General features: G+C 37.5%; 1 protein-coding gene across 5 annotated transcripts in view; it reads left to right on the top strand.

The window, feature by feature from the left end:
- The window catches only part of PALM2AKAP2 (PALM2 and AKAP2 fusion), a 249,192-nt gene that overhangs the window by 208,029 nt on the left and 22,528 nt on the right, over positions 1–18,635 (top strand). For all 5 annotated transcript variants that reach the window (XM_087886347.1, XM_087886346.1, XM_034410613.3 and 2 more), the window contains one exon: positions 15,304–17,677. In XM_087886347.1, the coding sequence (XP_087742473.1) occupies positions 15,304–17,677 (2,374 nt within the window). The remainder of the gene's footprint in view (positions 1–15,303; positions 17,678–18,635) is intronic.

Raw genomic sequence — 18,635 nt, 5'->3', positions numbered from 1 at the left:
ACATTTGACTAAATAATCTGTTCTGGTTTAACATACAAATCTGAGATAAAGACAGATTTAGGAATGGATGTTGTTCTTAATATGTTAATTAATGTATATATGTTAATGTATTGTTAGAGTTTGCACAGCACAACATACAGTACCTTACAAATTTACTTAATCTCTCTCACACACACACACACACAACCATTTGTCTCTTAAGTTTCTTGATGAATGAATTTCAGCCCAGTTAATAAACAGATGTGCAAAATATATACAGAGAATCAGTTCTATATGTATCTATTGATATAATTAATATAATAAGGGAAATACCATATCATTTTCACCATTGTCTGGCCTTCAGTTATAGTTTCTTTAAGCACCTTCTTTAAAGAAACAATAAGCTACTCTTTTGAAAGCCTACATCTGGAAGGATGATTCTCTTTTCTTTTTTAAAGTAGACTATAATAGTTAAATATATAAATCAAAGGATTTTTTTGGGATCTGTGAAATCTCTTTTCTTTGCAGTAGGCTTCCTACCTGGAATTCTCCAAAGTGGGAATATAATTCTATCAAATCATATTAATTCACAGTAGCTGAGCATTAAGTAAAGTGTCAATGTCTGTAGCAAAGAGTTAAATGTTTAAAAATTTCTGGTCGATGTATTGACGAGCTGTAAATTTTAGAAGCATACAATTTATGGCTGATAAATATATTAACCATATACTCAGGTAGATTTCACAGTTTATAGGAAAAAAAAATCTTGCTGCATGAAACATGTTTTGCTGAATATTAGATCAATAGCTGCAAGATTGCAAATAAAATATTGCAACAATACCAAGACTTTATACTGTCCCGAGTTTCCATGAAGAAATAATCTTGATTAATTAGTTCCAGAATTGATCACTGGTTTTGAACTCATACTTCTTTTTCTTTTTTAGTTCTAGTTCTTCTAGTTTAAAACAAAACAAGCTACATCTGCCCTCAGATAGTTGAATGCTACCATGAGGAATCCAAATGTTTTAAATTTAATTTAGGATTAGTTTGTTTTTTAAATGTTCTGGAATAGCAAGAATAGGGTCTATTTCAATTATGCAACAGGCACTATACAACAAGTAAACAAGGCCTATGTGCATATTTTGCACCCATAAACCACCCATGAAATGGAAGAAACTTGGAGCAGTTCTTCAGCTGGGAGGGAAAATATGAATTTCAGTTCTTTAGCTTGAAAGTTATATTAAGGCTCTCCAAATACCGGTAGGTTGATATTATTGTAAAATAAAAATACCCTGCCTCTCTCAAAATCTAGGTTTATAACCCACAGATGAGGGGCCTGAGGCCTCAGAACCACAAGCATCACAGCCTTGGAGTTCTGCCTGTAGAAAAGTGGCAAATTTGGGTCACATAGTTTTGCATGCTATTGAAGTAGGAAATTGTAGGGTAAAGTCTTAAGAAAGAGGTAGCCCCTCCCCCAAAGAAACTCTGAAGTTCTCTTCTAAGAGGGAAAATGTAGCAAATCCTGATTTCACCCAGGATTTATCCTATCACCCTGCCCACTGCTTTGCTTTCATCCAAAGTGTAATCCCTGACTAAAAATGAGAAGACTCAAGAGAGAAAAAAGTTTTTAGAAATCGGGAGGGACATTTTTGCCTCAGGTCTCCCCTCCTTTTGAAAAAAAGACAGAACTTTTTCTGGGACACCCTCCCCCCCCCCCCAAATATTGAAAAAAGTACAGTGTTTTCCCAGGTTTAATTTTTTCTGGAAATCTTACATTATTATGTTTATTTTAATCATATGCAAATTATTTACGGAGATGTTTAATTATACGTAGTGGGGTTTATTAGCAAACAACTATGGGATATTATTCATTTATCATACAGATCCTTCCCTTTTATTTTAGAATGTTTCTTTTACACTATTCTTTTTTTTAAACAAACAATTATGGGATTGAATAGCACATTTATTTGTAGCCGTTTTGTTAATAAACTAAGCAGGTTTTGCTGCAGTGATTTTAAAAACACCCTGATCTATATTTTAAGGAAAGGAATTTGGCATATTTTTCTATCATTGCATAATTCAGTGGGTTAGCTACATGGTAAACACTTGGCATCTTTTGAGACCAGAAACATTTGTTTTAGTTTATAAAATCAGATTATAGACACACAGTTTTAGAACTTTCTTTGTTGTTATATATGTTTCTAGTAAACTAACCAAAGAAAAATCTAGTTGGATAGTTTTTCTATGTCATTAAAATATAGTTTCCATAATAAAATTTAATTTCAGTTATCTTATTTATTGAACATTTGACCTCTTTTTTTTCCTTCCTTTTATTTTACAAGGGCAATGATGAGGTTTTTCCTTTTCCTGTTTATACAAACTATTTGCTTGTTTCCTGCCTGCCTGCATTATTTTTATAAATAATTCAAGGTGGCAAACGTACCTAATACTCTTTCCTCCTCTTATTTTCCCCATAATAACAAGATGAGATGAGATGGGCTGAGAGAGAGCATATGTTGTAGGTGTCGTACTTTTCCTGTCCTGTTGTTTTTTCATTATTTCGTGGCCGGTTGTAAATTGAGGGGATATACCAGTCCAGTATCTGTTTTTTTTAAAAAAAATATATAAAATATGCTATGTTAGATGGCCTAGACATTGCTATTTGAACATAGACCTTTTTAACATTTATATTTTATTGTGTTTTTACTAATTTAGGTGAAATTTTAATACGTATTGTTAGTCCATATATGATATGCCATATCCTAAATAAATTTGTAATTTCAGCAGAGTATTTGAAAATAGTAATTATAGACTTATTTGTAATCTATAAGTACTGATCTGTCCCTTTGTTTATCCCAAAACATTAAGAGCCAACATGTTAATATGGTCACCCATGCAAATATTAGAAGGCAAACAAAAGAATATACATGTCTAGTTATGTAATGATTACATTCAACAGTTCATTGGCATCTTTCAGTCTCAAGAGACTATGGTATCGTGCTCTGGAAAGAGGTCCTAAAACAGCATCTAGTGTGACTAAAAAAGCCAATTCCAGAGTGGCAATCCTTTCCACACTGAGGGCAGATACATTCTGTCCCCTGCCCAGCCCCCAGATTTCACTGCTTCCTGGACTGCCTCTTTGCCTCAGCCTGCCAAACAAGTGTCTCTTCAAATTGGAGAAGGCCATGTTGCATCTTTAGCCTCCAAGGTGAACAATCAGAGGTCAAGACTTTCCAGTTGTTAATGTCCATTCCCAGGGCCTTTAGGTCCCTCTTGCAGATATCCTTATATCGCAGCTGTGGTGTCCCTCTGAGGTGCTTTCCCTGCACTAATTCTCCATACAGGAGATCTTTCGGAATCCGACCATCAGCCATTCTCATGACATATCCCAACCAGCATAGACGTCGCTGTTTCAATAATGTATACATGCTAGAAATTACAGCATGTTCCAAGACTGTGCTATTTGGAACTTTGTCCTGCCAGGTGATGCCAAGAATTTGTCGGAGACAGCGCATATGAAAGGTATTCAACTTTCTCCTGCTGTGTGTAGAGGGTCCAAGACTCACTGCAATACAAGAGTATGCTCTATAAACCGGGATCTTTGTATGTTCCGTCAGCTTCTTATTAAGCCATACTCTCTACATTCAACAGTAGCAGCAACCAAATTGGTTAAAAGAAATGTAACTGTCCTGTATCCAGCAGAATTGTGCACAAAAGAATATTACGAAGAGGCCCTATCTTAAAATACAATAAAAACTGAAGAGTGCAATTCAAAAGCAATTCAAAAGGCAATAAAGTAGGCAGATTTGTTTTGTGCCAAACAACCATTTTAGCCTGACCTTGCAAAAAATCCCTAAATTGAGCATCAGCATAGAAGTCTCTCGCCTTTTATATATGAAGCATAGTTTTGAGAACAGTCTTTCCAGCTGATAACAGTTTCATACATTTCCACATGTTAAACATCCTAACTACTTCCTGTCTTTATGAAACAATTGAAAATGCTTTTTACCTTTATTTTTGCTACATTTTTCAAGATTACTGCTTTGACCATAATTTGTCTCCTAATGAAGGAAATATATTTCTTATAGATGGCAATAAACTTTTTCCTTGTTTTTTCAGTGTTTAGGTAAAGATACTGATCATTGGATGGTAAAGCAAACACCAATGTACGCAAAGCTTTCCCACATTGCACTGGAGACAGATCTCTCTCCCCACCAGTTTATAAATGAGCTCTTCAGCTGACCTACAGAAAGCTATTAAGGGGTCACAGTTTGTTTTCTATACAAAGGGAATTCACAGCCTGATGTTTAGGAGATATTTGGGGAAACAACAGGCATCTGCAAATTCCTCAGCTGGCCTGGGAAAAGAACAGCCAGATCACCAATTCACAGAAACACAGTTAGTAACAAAAGATAAATTGGATTCTGAAGGGAAAATAATCCATTACAGAATTACTGTAACCATACCCCACTCTCTTTCAAAAGATCTGGTTAAAGGAAACTGTGAGAATCTTGTTGACAGCTGAATCAACTACCAAAAGCTTGATAACTGCTAGTACCTTATCTTGGGTCCTGAAACCTACTACTAAAACCAGTTATAATAATTGGAGAGATGAAAAGGGCATGGTTACTTACGAACAGAGCCAGATTAAGACCAACTAATACCCTAAGCACAACCGAACAATGATGTCCTTCAGTGGAAGTGAAAGTCTCAAGCCATGAGATGGAAACAAAAGTGATATCTGACATCTTCAAACCAGACTTTTAAAGTATAGTCACTCACTATACAAAAGCATTTTTTTAACAATGCGGATTAAAGTTGAATATGGCAGATAAGGATAACACAAAACTCTATTAAAATTGAGTGTGGCAATGAAAGAGTTAAGGACTTGATTATACAGGTAGTCCTCAACTTACTACTGGTAGCTTAGCAACCATTCAAAGATCTTATGGACCTACCTAGGATACTCACAACCCAGATTCAAAGTTCGCCCCCTTTGAGGTCACATGATTGCACTTTGGATGCTCAGCAACTGACCTCATTTGCAGGGTCCCACAGTCACATGATTGCATTTTACAGTGATTTTGCCAAAGCCTGGCATTTATTTTTGGGGGGGGGGTTGGGGAAACCAACTCATAGTGATCCATGAGTTGGTTTTATGACCATTCCTTTCAGATGTGATTATGGTATTGTCATCAACTGTATCAGGAGACCATGACACAATCAAGATGGAGAACGCAGATCTAAAAATTAAGAACTGAGAACCAATATAAATTAATATGCTTAGACCAGTCTTCAGACTGATGAGTGGCTCTAATGTGCATTTCAGGTCCATCATTCATCAAGACAACACATATTGGCAGAAGGCTTCAGGGTTCTGAGTGATGTAATTTATGATAGTCTGACGATCTTGGAGGGCACTAAGTTGAGAAGGTGAAATTAAATTGTATGGGGCTTGCTTTGATAATGGTAACATTGCAAGCAACCTTAAACAATGCAAAATATAATACATGTATGTAGATTTGCCCCTCTATACATGTGACAAAAGAGCAGCAATGAAGCCCAGCTCTAAAGGAAACAGAGAAGAGAAGGCAGAAACTTGGAGACCAGAAATAAATGAATTATTTGTGGAAAAGCTGTATTCAATAGACAACTCTCTGCTCCCTCCCACGGTCATTGTAGCAATTAACATTTTTGTGGGAGAAACTCATTGGCTCTAAAATGAATATTTTGATTTTTATTTTAATTTAACCCCAATGGACAAATAATAATGATTATGTAGGGCATGAAAATTATACTCAGTATGGTTTTGATTAAAAATGGATCCCCACCCAATTAATTTTTTTTTATTGTTCTCTGATCTCATCTGATACTTTATTTTAGAAACTAAAATGTTGTGAAACTTAGTGTTGTTTGCAAAATGCCGTCATGTCATCATTTAGGACATATAGATACTCAACAAAATGGTTTAACACAATCAGAAAGTGGCAATATGGAAAGGCAAATGCAAATATAAAATTAATTGTGCAGTTAAGTCCTTTTTAAAAAAGATGTATTAAGTTATAGGAGTAATCATAAAATTATTCTTAAGTAATACTTAATATTTATTTGTAAGTATTCTTAAGTAATATGAAAGATTGATGTTCTTTTTTTGTTTGTTTGTTTTAGTGTAAATTTTATTTTAGTGTAATTAGTTATCTGGAGATTATGTATATTAATCATATGTGATGAGTGTCATTTCACAATTTATAAACTACTCCAATGAAGAATTGGTCTTCACTGTATTGACTTCTAGACATAATTTTACATATTTTAACGTTATATGGATTAATCATACTCTACCCAAAAGCATAAACAATACGCCTAGAAGTATGTGTGTATGTGTATCATTGATCTTGCAGCTTTGCCCTTTCAAAACCTTAACATTTAAGTTTTTTTGGTACTTTTGTTTCTTTTTTTGTGGTTACCAAGTGGAAAGGTTATGTTGCTTCACATAGCAGCAATAGTGTCCCACATGAGATGCATAAAATAATGGCAGTGTCACAGTGGTTCAGGCTAAACATTCCCACTGTGCTGCACTATAGACGTAGCTGACATTTGCTTTCTAATATCCCATTGTATGAATGGGTTGAGAGTGGGGAGAAAGCTTCTGCTCATTTGCTTTCGTGCCCTTTTGATAAACCAGCCTACTGACATCACCATCCCATAAGGAAGCAGGGTAGGAATTTGATTTTGATGGACTAAAAAAAGAAGCTTTTGTAGCGGGAAAGGGATACATACCTCTGCTTCAAAGATTAAATGAGAAATAAGGTAAGCTCTTTTCCTCTTCTTCAAGGAATTTTATTAAAATCAAAACGGGAAGAGTGAAGTTTCGTAGAATTTGTGTCTTCTCTGTTGCAAATTGTGCTTAGTGTGTGGAAACTTTAATGATTTTTTTAAACAATTTAACCTCTTACAGAATTTTCCCCTGAGCTTCCTCAAAATCACTCTTAAGTGACATGTCACGAGTGAAGAAAATATACCACATCAGCACAGTATAGGCCATAGTATGTTTTTTTTTAAGGTTTATCCCCTAAATGGTTACAGTTCTGTTCCTGAACATCCTACAAGAACCTCATTCTTTTGCTGCAATGCAGCATAATATGCTTCAAGTTAACTATAGAACCATATGGCTTTTTCTGTCTTTTCAAAAGACGTAAAACAAAAGCATCTATGTTTGCTTGAAATTCCTTGTGTAAGCTTAACCACTTAGTTTTCGCAGCCATTTCTTTATATGTTTCCCCACACTTTGTTGCCCTACTGTGCTATTTAAAACAGTCTCCTTTTTAACCAGCTGTTGATTTAACAAGTTAAATGCAATAAGTCCCTTCTTTTGTCTTGTAGCATTTTTATACATAAGCAACAATTACCTTGAGTTGTTTCTTACCATGGTCTAGATATGAGCATTTCTAACTGTGCTTAGCAAATATCTCTGTATGGGACTCTGTCTAATCTAATTGTTTTAACTAGAATAATATTGTCTTTGTGCATTATTTTGCTGAAGTGGTTTGTATTTCATTAAAATTATCCAGTCTTTCTTTGCTTTCCTATGCTGAAGACTTTGTAGTTGGCCATAGGGAATAAGTGCAGGGGGGAAAATCCTGATTTCAAGTTGTGCTATTAAGTGGGTTTCAAACTATCTTATCAAGTTTTTAAAAGAGTTGTGTTTTGGGTTGTTATTGTGTCTTTGTCATTTACCAAAATCTTTTCCATCTGAGACAACATTGATAAAAAATGTTCATCAGCTAAATAACCTCATACTCCAAATATGTGTATAGAGCTTCACTGGTAGCTTTTTCAACAGGAAATGGAAAATCCATGAGTATTTGTGGGAAAATAAAGGAACGGGTTAGACAAGAAGGGAACGCCTTATTCATTAGAATTCCTTTCATTCATTTTACCCATCCAAGGATGGGAGGAATAGTTACTTAATAATGCCTCCACTAAATTAAATGGTGAGGAAAATGGATAGCTAATTGTTAAGCTATATAATGAGAAAGCATTGTGAATCACCCATAATTTATAATGCTAATTGATCTTGTATATTTGTCATATAGTGTAGCCCATATATGTCAATAGCATGCCAAAAAAATTGCCAGCATCCTTACATTACTTGAAAGAAGAAAATGTAGTTTCCCTTTTATGAACTAGTTTCTATCATCTATAGGACTGAACAACACAAGTTGGGATTTAAAGAGACTCATAATTTATTCTGACTTGTCAACAGCCCACCACCCACATTGTCAAAAAATTTGAAAACTATGGTGATATTCAAAGAGTACTGATATGACTTGTACCATTTTTTAAAAAAAATTCAGAAAGAAAAGTAGTAATCCCACTGGTCACATGTAAATCCTTTGACATGCATGGAGTAATTTCTGAGACCAAGGTATTTCTTTTCACTCACAATAGATATACTCTTATTTTATTGATGTTTAGAATGAGGCTAGATAGTGGCTTTATGAAAACCTGTTAAGGGTTGAATTTTCCAGAGCACTTTGAGGACATGATTATTTACCATCACTATTCTGTTGTGCTCTTTTATTTTTATCACTGGTTTAAACTTTACCAGCTATTTTTGTTTTGGTTATAAGTTAACTTTATACTACTTTATTTTTTATTATACTTCTTTCTACCAAACACTAGCAATTCTGCCTTACTGAATTTCAGTTGCAGTTGATTTATGACTATCCATTACAAATATTAGCCCACACAGCTGTTTAATCCTTTCATCTTCCACATCCTTATTTTATCCATATAAATATGACGCAATCCATCAGTACAAATGTAAACTCCCTATAATAATCAAATGCACAAATATTTGATATTGTTAAAACAGTTGCATAATGCAACTTACAAGTAGTTCTTGACTTACAACCACAATTGGGGCCAGAATTTCCATCACTAAGTGATGCAGTCATAAAGCACGATGTCACTTGACCACATTGCTTAGTGACAATTATCCAACATTCCCCGCTGTCATTGTTGACATAATTCGGGTAATAGTTAGACGAAGATCACCTCAATCCAAGCCATTCTGGGTTTGGTCTCTCCCAACACCAAATCTCAGTAAAGTTAGCAACTGCCTCTTCTTCAACTTTCTCTGGCTATTTCCCTCCCCGCTCCCCATCTCTTTCCTTTTGGCCATCCTGTGTCCTGTCTTGCGGGTCACAAGCTCCCCAGACTACACAACTCTGGGGCTGCTTGCCACACAGCGATTCAGGAGGTCTTGGCACACCATAGCTCTTGAGCTACAGCATGAAGCTGCAATCATTCCTAGAAGCCTTATCTGAGATAAGAGCATAGATGATGGGAGGATAGACCGGTCAAGGGAGTTGAAGCATTCCTATGGTGTTGAGTGTGGCAGGCTGCCAAATGCCCAAATTTTGGTCATTTTTGGGAAGCGTGTAAGGGGCCGTGAATCAGGGAGCAGTCATAAGTCCCTTTATTCAGTGCTGTACTAAATATATTTTTGAAATATCTGTTCTTTATTTTCTGGATTTCTTCAGTTTCATTTTTCTTCCTCTCTTCCAGCCATATTTTGGTAAAAAGAAAGCACCAGAGTTTCAGCAATTATTTTCATTAGCTTCTTGTACATCTCGTGAAAACATATGTTTAATTACAAGGACTGTTATAATGCTAATAATGGCATACATTTCAGCAATTATGTAATGTCATACTGCATGCCCTGATTGTAGGTAATTAGGACTATATGTGAGATATATATCATGAGCATGCTATTTTGTGATTTTCTTTGGTAGCAGCTTTCCATCATTACTTTTGAAGCCTTTGCCCTTTGTGTGCTGAAAATAGAAATTATGAAAAAAACTGACATCAGATTTTAATAAGCAAATAAAATCAATCATGTCAATAAACAAGGTTAGGTAGCAACATCTGCTGTTCTTTAGTAGGTCATTTTATGCTGAAACTATGATAATGATGTGGGTTGTATTTTCTCTATCCTTAGGAAGTGTTTTGTTTTCCCTGCCTTCAGGAGAGTCTACACTACTGAAAATTAATTTTAGAAATTAATAATTTTGTGAACAAAAATTAAATACTTGTTCATAGTTTCGTTTCTTCAAATATTATGGCCTTCCAATATGCAGACATTTACAAGCCTATGTTCGGATTCCAGTAACAGTTTGAGTTGGATACAATTAGAGGAGTGGGGGGACTAAATTATAGAATTATCTGGCATCTTTCTCAAATTTTTTATATAAAAATTTCTTCCAACTTCTTCTGGATTAACAATCATCTAGGCATGCATGACCTCAAATAGGTTTTCCCGTAAACCAGACATTGGCAGAGCAGCGTTGTGACCCAGTTTAAAATAATGTTAAGAATTACTTTAACAATTGCCAGTAACTTTTTAGCTTGCCTAATCTCATGACGTGTTTCCACAAAACCTCTGGGTAAAACTGCCAGATTTTCTGAAATTTTTATTATCTGAGAATTGCCAACCCAGTCTTCGTCCATTATTTGAAAGCAAATTTTGAAGGGGGGTTGTAAACTATATTTAGGACAAAATTCTAATTAACCGTAACTTTCTTTGTTCATTATGCCTTGTCTCCTCAGATATAACTCAAATGATACAGAGTTCCTGGAAACTATAATGGCTTGGCTTGCATGGAAGATGAACATGCAAAGGCTTTTTTCTTATGCACGCATTAATGCTGAATGAAATATAATAACTATTATTAGATCTGTTTAGCTACAACAGGAGACAGGGTTTGTCAGATGATTGACATACATCAGTGAGTCCTCACAAACTAATAATGTGTGCCTAATAATTGCCTGTCTATTTCTTTCAGCTGCTTCTCCTCTGGTATGTGGTGAGTGATCAGTCCATGCAGTATATTAGTTGATGGATTCTGGAGTCTAGCTGTTCATGAATTTCTTGAAGGCATAGCCTTCATAGTCAACTATACTATACTATTCATTTTTATGTTTTAACTTGCACAATAAATAATTTTGAAATCGAAGTATATGTGATCAAAAGCAGAACTCATTTTTATGAAATTACCTATATCAAACAGAAAGATATTTGAGAAAAAATGTAGAGAGTAATTTTAGACAGTAATTCCATAATCAAACAATTTTTAGATCTCTCCGTTAACTTTTGCTATGATATATTCCACCTGCCTCCTTTCTCCCCCCCCCCGCCTCCCCCCCAGCTTGCAATTTGTTCTTGTCTTAAATTAGTGTGATGTTTAACTCTGCATAAACAACAGTCTAATGGCATTATTGCCTGGAGACTGAACTGATGTTTCAAAATCTATACAGATATGTAAGAGATGTGAATGTTTAAATGAAAGCAAGTTTACAGTACTACAGTACATATCCAGGAAATGTTAGCAAGGGTATTAAGGGGAGTATTACATGTTTTTAAATGCTGGCATTGTATATCAGAAATATGGACACGTTTTTTAAGAATATGAACATGTATATCCCCATGATATACAATTGCTTGGTGGCACAAATGTGGGTTTAATAGTAAGCATTATTTAAATGGCAGAGGCTTGCAGTTTTATACCATAAATACTGAATTGTTGAGAGTTATATTTTCAAATCACAAATGCTAACACTAAGAAGCAGGAACTTTCAGCTTTGAAACTTTGCTTTATGTTCTGTAAAAGCAACCAAAGGAACTGTAACTGAGTTAATGGACAAAAATAAATACTACTTCTGTAAATCAGCATCAAGAAAACATTTTCTAGGCCTATTTTTTAATTTAAAATTACCAGCATCTAGTAATAAATATCTCTTATATTAGTCAATTAGCATTTGATATATTTAATGATCTATAGAAATCTTTGTAATTATTCTCATTGTAGTCCAGTCAAATCTCTAAGAAGATTTTTTTCCCCTGCTAGTCCTTCATAAAGAAGCAGATCAAAGCTCTAATCAGCTTGTGACTGAAGATGACTTCTTTTACAGGTAGTTCTTGACTTAAACAGTTCATTTAGACCATTTGAAGTTACAACGGCAGTGAAAAAAGTGACTGTTTTTCACACTTACCGTATTTTTCGGTGTATAAGACGCACCGGAGTATAAGACGCACCTTAATTTTGGGGGAGGAAAACAAGGAAAAAAGTATTTTACCTCTGCCTACCAGCATTTAAGGTGGCGCCGCCCTCCTCTTCCTCCTGCAAGCGACAGGTGCAGGGACTACTCGCTTTCCCCCAAAGAGACCCCTAGCATGCTCTTGGGGGAGGACAGAGCACAGCCTGAGGAACAACCCTCCCTTTTCGGGACAGTATGGGGGGGGGAATCTGCCCAGCAGCTTTGGGGAACAAGGTGGGTGCCACGATTTGTGGCTGGTCACCCCTCTGGCCACGCTGACTTCAGTCCCCAGCAATGTGAGGAGCCGCCGCTGCCACTGCCTAACCCTCTCTGCGCCCAGGAGCCAAGCCGAGCTGAATGGGAGCCCCTAAAGGGAAACGTTCCTCCTTTCCAGCCATCGCTGCCCGGATTCCAAAATGCAAACCTCAAGAGTCGCGCTTCAGGTGGCGGCCAATTCCCCTGCAATGTGCAGCGGGGAACTGGGAAGTGCTTTGGATTCGGGGAGGAGATTATAGCGCTGACACCTAAATGTTTTTCTGCACATTGCAGAGCCGCGCGCCCCCGTCCTTCTCAGCAGACTCAACTTCTCTTTCCTCCTGGCCAGATCCGCCGCCTGAAACATGGTACACTTTTTTTTGTCTCTGCACACACCCCATGTTTGGAATCGGGAAGGGGATCGCGGGTTAGGCCGGCATTTCCCAGTTCCCCACTGCACATTGCAGGGGAACTGGCTGCCACCTGAAGCGCAACTCTTGAGGTTTGCATTTTGGAATCCGGGCAGCGATGGCTGGAAAGGAGGAACGTTTCCCTTTAGGGGCTCCCATTCAGCTCGGCTTGGCTCCTGGGCGCAGAGAGGGTTAGGCAGCGGCAGCGGCAGTTCCTCACATTGCTGGGGAGTGAAGTCAGCGTGGCCAGAGGGATGACCAGCCGCAAATTGTGGCACCTGCCTTGTTCCCCAAAGCTGCTGGGCAGATCCCCCCCCCACTATCCCGAAGAGGGAGGGTTGTTCCTCAGGCTGTGCCCCGACCCAGATCCCTGCTGCCTGGAACTGGCCGAAAATGGCCGAAGGGTGGGGGCCGGCGGGTGGGCAGGGCTACATTCGGCGTATAAGACGCACCCAGTTTTTCACCCCTTTTTGTGGGTAAAAAGGTGCGTCTTATACACCGAAAAATACAGTACCATCATTGTAGCATCCCCATGGTCATGTGAATAAAATTCAGATACTTGGCAATGGTTGTAGTATCTCAGAGTCATGTGACCATTTTTTTGCGACCTTCTCACAAGCAAAGTCAATGAGAAAGCTAGGTTCACTTAACAATTGTATTACTAATTTAACAATTACAGTGATTCACTTAACAAATGTGGCAAGAAAATTCGTAAAATGGGGCAAAACTCACTTAAGTTTTTCACTCAACAACATAAATTTTGGGCTCAATTGTCATAAACTGAGGACTACTTATATTGCAAGGCCTAACTCGTTTAATTTTTGACAGCATATATTCAGTCAGAAATGCAAAATGAAAATCAAAATGCTTTAGGGTAGGCTTTCCCCACTATTGTTGAAAGAATTGATCTGTGAGCAAGAAAACGTTGCACTCTAGGAGAGGCTAGTATATGTTAACAATGAGAGCATGGAATCTTCCCCACAATTACTGTAAAGAAACCATAGTTCCTGTTCTAGGCCAGGAAATATCTTAATCTCCTTAAGCATCTGAATATCTTAATCTCCTTAAGCATCTTCTTGAAACCAGGGGATTTATTTTAAAAGTATTTCTCTTGACTGCTTGTTCCTTTATTGTTGATGGTTGATCTAAAAGGCAGAAGCTACCTACTGTTCTGGAGAGATAGTGCGATGGAATGTTGTGGGCCAGATTCTTGGGCGAGAGGATGTGCATTCCAGAGGAACAAAAGGCCTCTCAGGTGAAATAGTTTGTGTAAGAGAAAGAGGATGAAGACAGTCCCGCCATGATAGTTCTCAGAGTATATACTTGATGTAGGTAGTAGAGTGCTTCAACTTGGCAAGAGTCTGTCTATAGGTGTGAAACAAAAAATAAATCTAGTTTGAAGGATCACCATGTAGCTTTCTTGGTTTGGGGGCGGGGGGGGGGGAGGTGCTAACAGATAGGGAAAAACTGCAGAGCATGGTTTGTGGAATTCTGTCCTGCATTTTTAACAGCAGCTTCTCTCTGGTTCATGTGAGTAAGGAGGGAAATAAAAATAGCGTGGTGAACAACATTTCAAACCATTACTGCTTCTACTGGAATACATTGGGGGAAATGTTGTGGAATTCTTATCTTTGCACCTACTGGCCTGATCTGGCCCATTTTCACACTCAAACTTTCTTTTGCTGGTTTCTCTCCCCCTGTGGAATTTTTCTCACTCTGTTCAATTGTTGGAGCGCTACTTCTCAAATCTACAAAGAATACCACTTACCTGTACATAACTTGTTTCCAACATTCCTCTGGATTTGAAAGAATATAAACGCTTATAAAAAGAGCAGCATATCAGTCATTAGAGCTTATCTTGGAAATAAATGAAAATTTAATATTGGTGAATTAACACGAAACTGAGGCAATGAAAACCACATTAAAAAGTTTTTAAGATTTATGTTTCTGGACAAATGTCTTCCTTGTTCCACAGTGCAGAGTAGTTTTGAATTATAGAAAGAAGGAAAAAAATAATGTGTGTATAGTGTGCGTTAGGGAATGATGTGTATTGATGTGGAGATGTATTGTCTGTTCCACTGAATATGTTTGACTCCAACATTCCTGAACCTGATATCCTCTATATGTGTTGGAATTACATCTCTCAAAATTTCTAACCAGCCCCAACATTTGCAGAAGGCATCAATTTAAGGAAGACTCTGCTTAAGTATGAAATCTTCAAATAAATGTAGATTGCTTTTTCAGTTCTTAATTAAATGCAAACGACAGTCACTACATGTACATGAAAGTTTTGGTGAGAAAACAAGCAATTGCAAATTACAATTAGTAGTTATCAGAATGAGCATAGATAGGAGATACTTAGAGTGGTGATTAATTTGCTGAGTTTCTGTTGTGGCAGTCCCAATCATTAAAATGAGGCTTTATTGGTCACATGAAAAAAAAGTGTTAAATAAAATTTGTTTTTTAATATGATGTAGAAATATTTTTGGTATCATGTATTAGAAAAAAATGTTTACACAGGTTCCAATGATTGATTTCTGTTCTTCTGTTTCCATTTCAGAAATCCGATACATGCTATGGAGATGACATAAAGTTAAGAGAAGAGAAAGATCACTATAGTGCCAATTTTTTGGAGTCTGCTAGTAATTGCACAACAGAACAAGACAAAATGGAAATCGAAGCCCTTGTTTCAGAACATAGAGACAACATAGTCGGGACCTCAACATGTGCAACAGACAATCAAAGTCACTTACTTTCAACAATTGCCAGTCACAATGGATTGAAAGAACGGCATGAATCTTTGGACAGTGAGGTTGCTAAAGAGATCAGATATCTTGATGAGGTGCTAGAAGCAAATTGTGATTCTGCTCCTGATAACCCCTTTAATGGGATGACTTCCTCTTCTCCTGAGAGAAGCGTATTTGTTGCTGTGGATGGTTCTAGTCCATCTGTTCATATTACTAATGATTTCCCAGCACCCAGTGATGAGCATAATGGCGTTAAAGTCAGAGGACAAACACTTCCAACCCTTGAGCACAGTGGAATTAATAATACAGCATCTGGGAAGCTAAAACCAAATGGCCATTTTGTAGAGATATTGCAAGAGGAACCCTGCGACACTTTGAAAGTGCCAGTGAGCCCATGCTCTTCCACAAGCTCAAGGTCTTCCAAGGATGGAGAGTTAACATTAGCTACCATTAAGAAAGAAGCCAAGTTTGAGCTTAGAGCATTTCAGGAAGACAAAAAGCCATCTAAGCTTTTTGAGGAAGATGATCCAGGAGAGAATTACAGAGTACGTAAAGTGAGGCCTTCCGATGAAATAATAGAATTGGAAAAAGAGAGACGAGAGCTCATCCGAAGCCAGGCTGTCAAGAAAAATCCAGAAATAGCTACAAAGTGGTGGAATCCACCCCAAGAGAAAACATTAGAGGAACAGCTGGCTGAAGAACACTTGGCGTCTCACAAGAAGTACAAAGAACGCAAACAAAAACAACAGCAACAGCAACCACCACCATCAATGCCTGTAAAGCATGCCTCCTATTCCTATGCACCATCAGATTCAGCTGATAAAAATCAAAAACTTGATATTGTCACAGAACAAATAGATTTTTCAGCTGCTCGGAAACAATTTCAGTTAATGGAAAATTCAGATCAGCAAAACAATCCAGCTGCCCTGAAGCGATCAGGGACCCCTAAAATGTTCACTATCCAACCATTCTATAAACCAATAGGTCCATCCCAAATGGACCGGCGAACAACCTCTGTTACAAAACCTGTGACTGTATATGGACAAGCTGGTAATAATGGGGTAGCTACTACAAATACTGAGAAGCTGTCCTTCATCTCAGACGACAGCATTAGTCAGAATATCTCTGGTGGTCCTACAGGACCGACTCCTTATGGCGACTCTACAAAGTGTGTTCAGGCCATCAAGATATGGTCAGATGATGATGAATTCACAAGTGCCAAAGCAGTCCTTACAGTGGTAAAGGATGACGAACAGAGTGTATTAGATCAGTTCTCAAAATCAATCAGTGTTTCTTCTCCTCCAGAAGAACTAGACTCTGGTTTAGATGAATTGTCTGTCAGATCACAGGATACAACTGTTTTGGAAACTCTTTCCAATGATTTTAGCATGGACAATATCAGTGACAGTGGTGCCTCTAATGAAACAATGAATCCCCTTCAAGAAAATTCCCTCACTGATTTCTCCTTGCCCCAGACTCCACAAGCTAACACACCTTCTGAATGTCAAGATGTTCCAAAGTCACTTAGTGAGCACGGTTTTTATTCTCCTTCTTCACCACTAGTCAACTCTGCGCTCACTGAAGAGCAGTTGGAATATCAGGCTGATCTCCTGGTTCAAACTGCTATTCAACAAGCCATCACTGAGCAGGCTAATAAAATGAATTATCAGCAAGCAAAGGATATCATGGGCCAATCTAATGGGCAGGAACAAGAAGAGCTGAACAGGGCACCATATTCTGAGAACCGGCATGGTTCAACGTTTCAACCACCTCAGGTGTCATCTCCTATGCAAGAGAAACGTGATACAACACCAAAGACAACTTCAGCTCAAGATTCTGCACTCAGGGAAAAGCAGCCATCTCCTGTTGCTTACACCACCCAAGTCATCAGTGTGGAAGAAGTCAAGCCAGAAGTCAGCTATTTTAGCAAATATTCAGAAGCAGCTGAGCTTAGAAGCACAGCTTCCATTCTGGCTATGCAAGAAACAGAGGTGGCAGTAGGGCCTTTTAAATTAAGATCAAAAAAGCAGAGGACTTTGTCCATGATAGAAGAAGAAATACGTGCAGCCCAACAGAGAGAGGAGGAACTAAAAAGACAAAGACAAGATATGCATCTAACACAGAACCCTGTCATAAAGAGTGTGCCTCCACCATCCACCCGATCTGCATCTTACAAAACTGCACCAGGTAAGAACTTGGCATTGAATGTTTTCTTAGCCAAAGAGATAGTTGTTTTTAGATTATTCAGGTACAAATCCTGTTGTTTCAGAACCTCTTTAACAAGTATTAATAAATGACGTATTGGATCAGATTGATAGTAGCACCCTTGTCCATAATGTTCATCAGCTGGGCATGAAAACAACTGATGTAATCTCCAGCATCTAATTTAGAATTAGAATTAAAATTAGAATTCTTCATTAGCCAAGTGTGATTGGATACACAATGAATTTGTCTCTGGTGAATAAGCTCTCTGTGTACATACAAACAACAAAGGGATCGGTCATAGATCATAAATCATAGTTACAATCATTAATTATAAGATACAAACAACAAGTGATAAATCATAAGATACCAATAGGGAAGATGAGAAAAGATGAGAAATGAGAAGATGAGAAAGATGAGACAATGAGAAGGATAATAGCAATATAGCCTACTACATCTTTAGACCTAAGACGCTGCTGTGAGAATTAGGTGTGTGTTCAGCAGAGTGATGGCACAGGGGAAAAATATCTTTGCATATTTTGGCATGCAATGTCCTATAGCAATTTCCTGAGGGGACAAGTTGAAACAGTTTATGTCCAGGATGTGAGGGGTCCATAGATATTTTCTCAGCTCTTTTTCTGGTTCATGAAGTATACAGATCCTCAATGGAATGCAAGCTGGTTGCAATTGTTTTTTCTGCAGCCCTAATTATCATTGAAGTCTGTACTTATGTGTGTATATTCTATGGTATTCTGTGTCTGACCTTGTAGATGCCATTTATTTATTGTGACTAATAATAGTTTTGTTATCAGACCACTTTTGTGCTTCTTGTGGCATTTTAGAGAAATTGAGGTGGAGGGTATTGCTTGCCCTAATAAAACCAGTTTTATTAAATGACTCTAATAAAAGTCATTATTGCCTTAATAAAACCAGTTTTATTAAA

This window comes from Pantherophis guttatus, chromosome 2 (genome assembly GCF_059756535.1).
Source record: "Pantherophis guttatus breed Tessera chromosome 2, ASM5975653v1, whole genome shotgun sequence".
Classification (NCBI taxonomy): domain Eukaryota; kingdom Metazoa; phylum Chordata; class Lepidosauria; order Squamata; family Colubridae; genus Pantherophis; species Pantherophis guttatus.
This window is presented reverse-complemented; position numbering and strand designations above follow the sequence as displayed.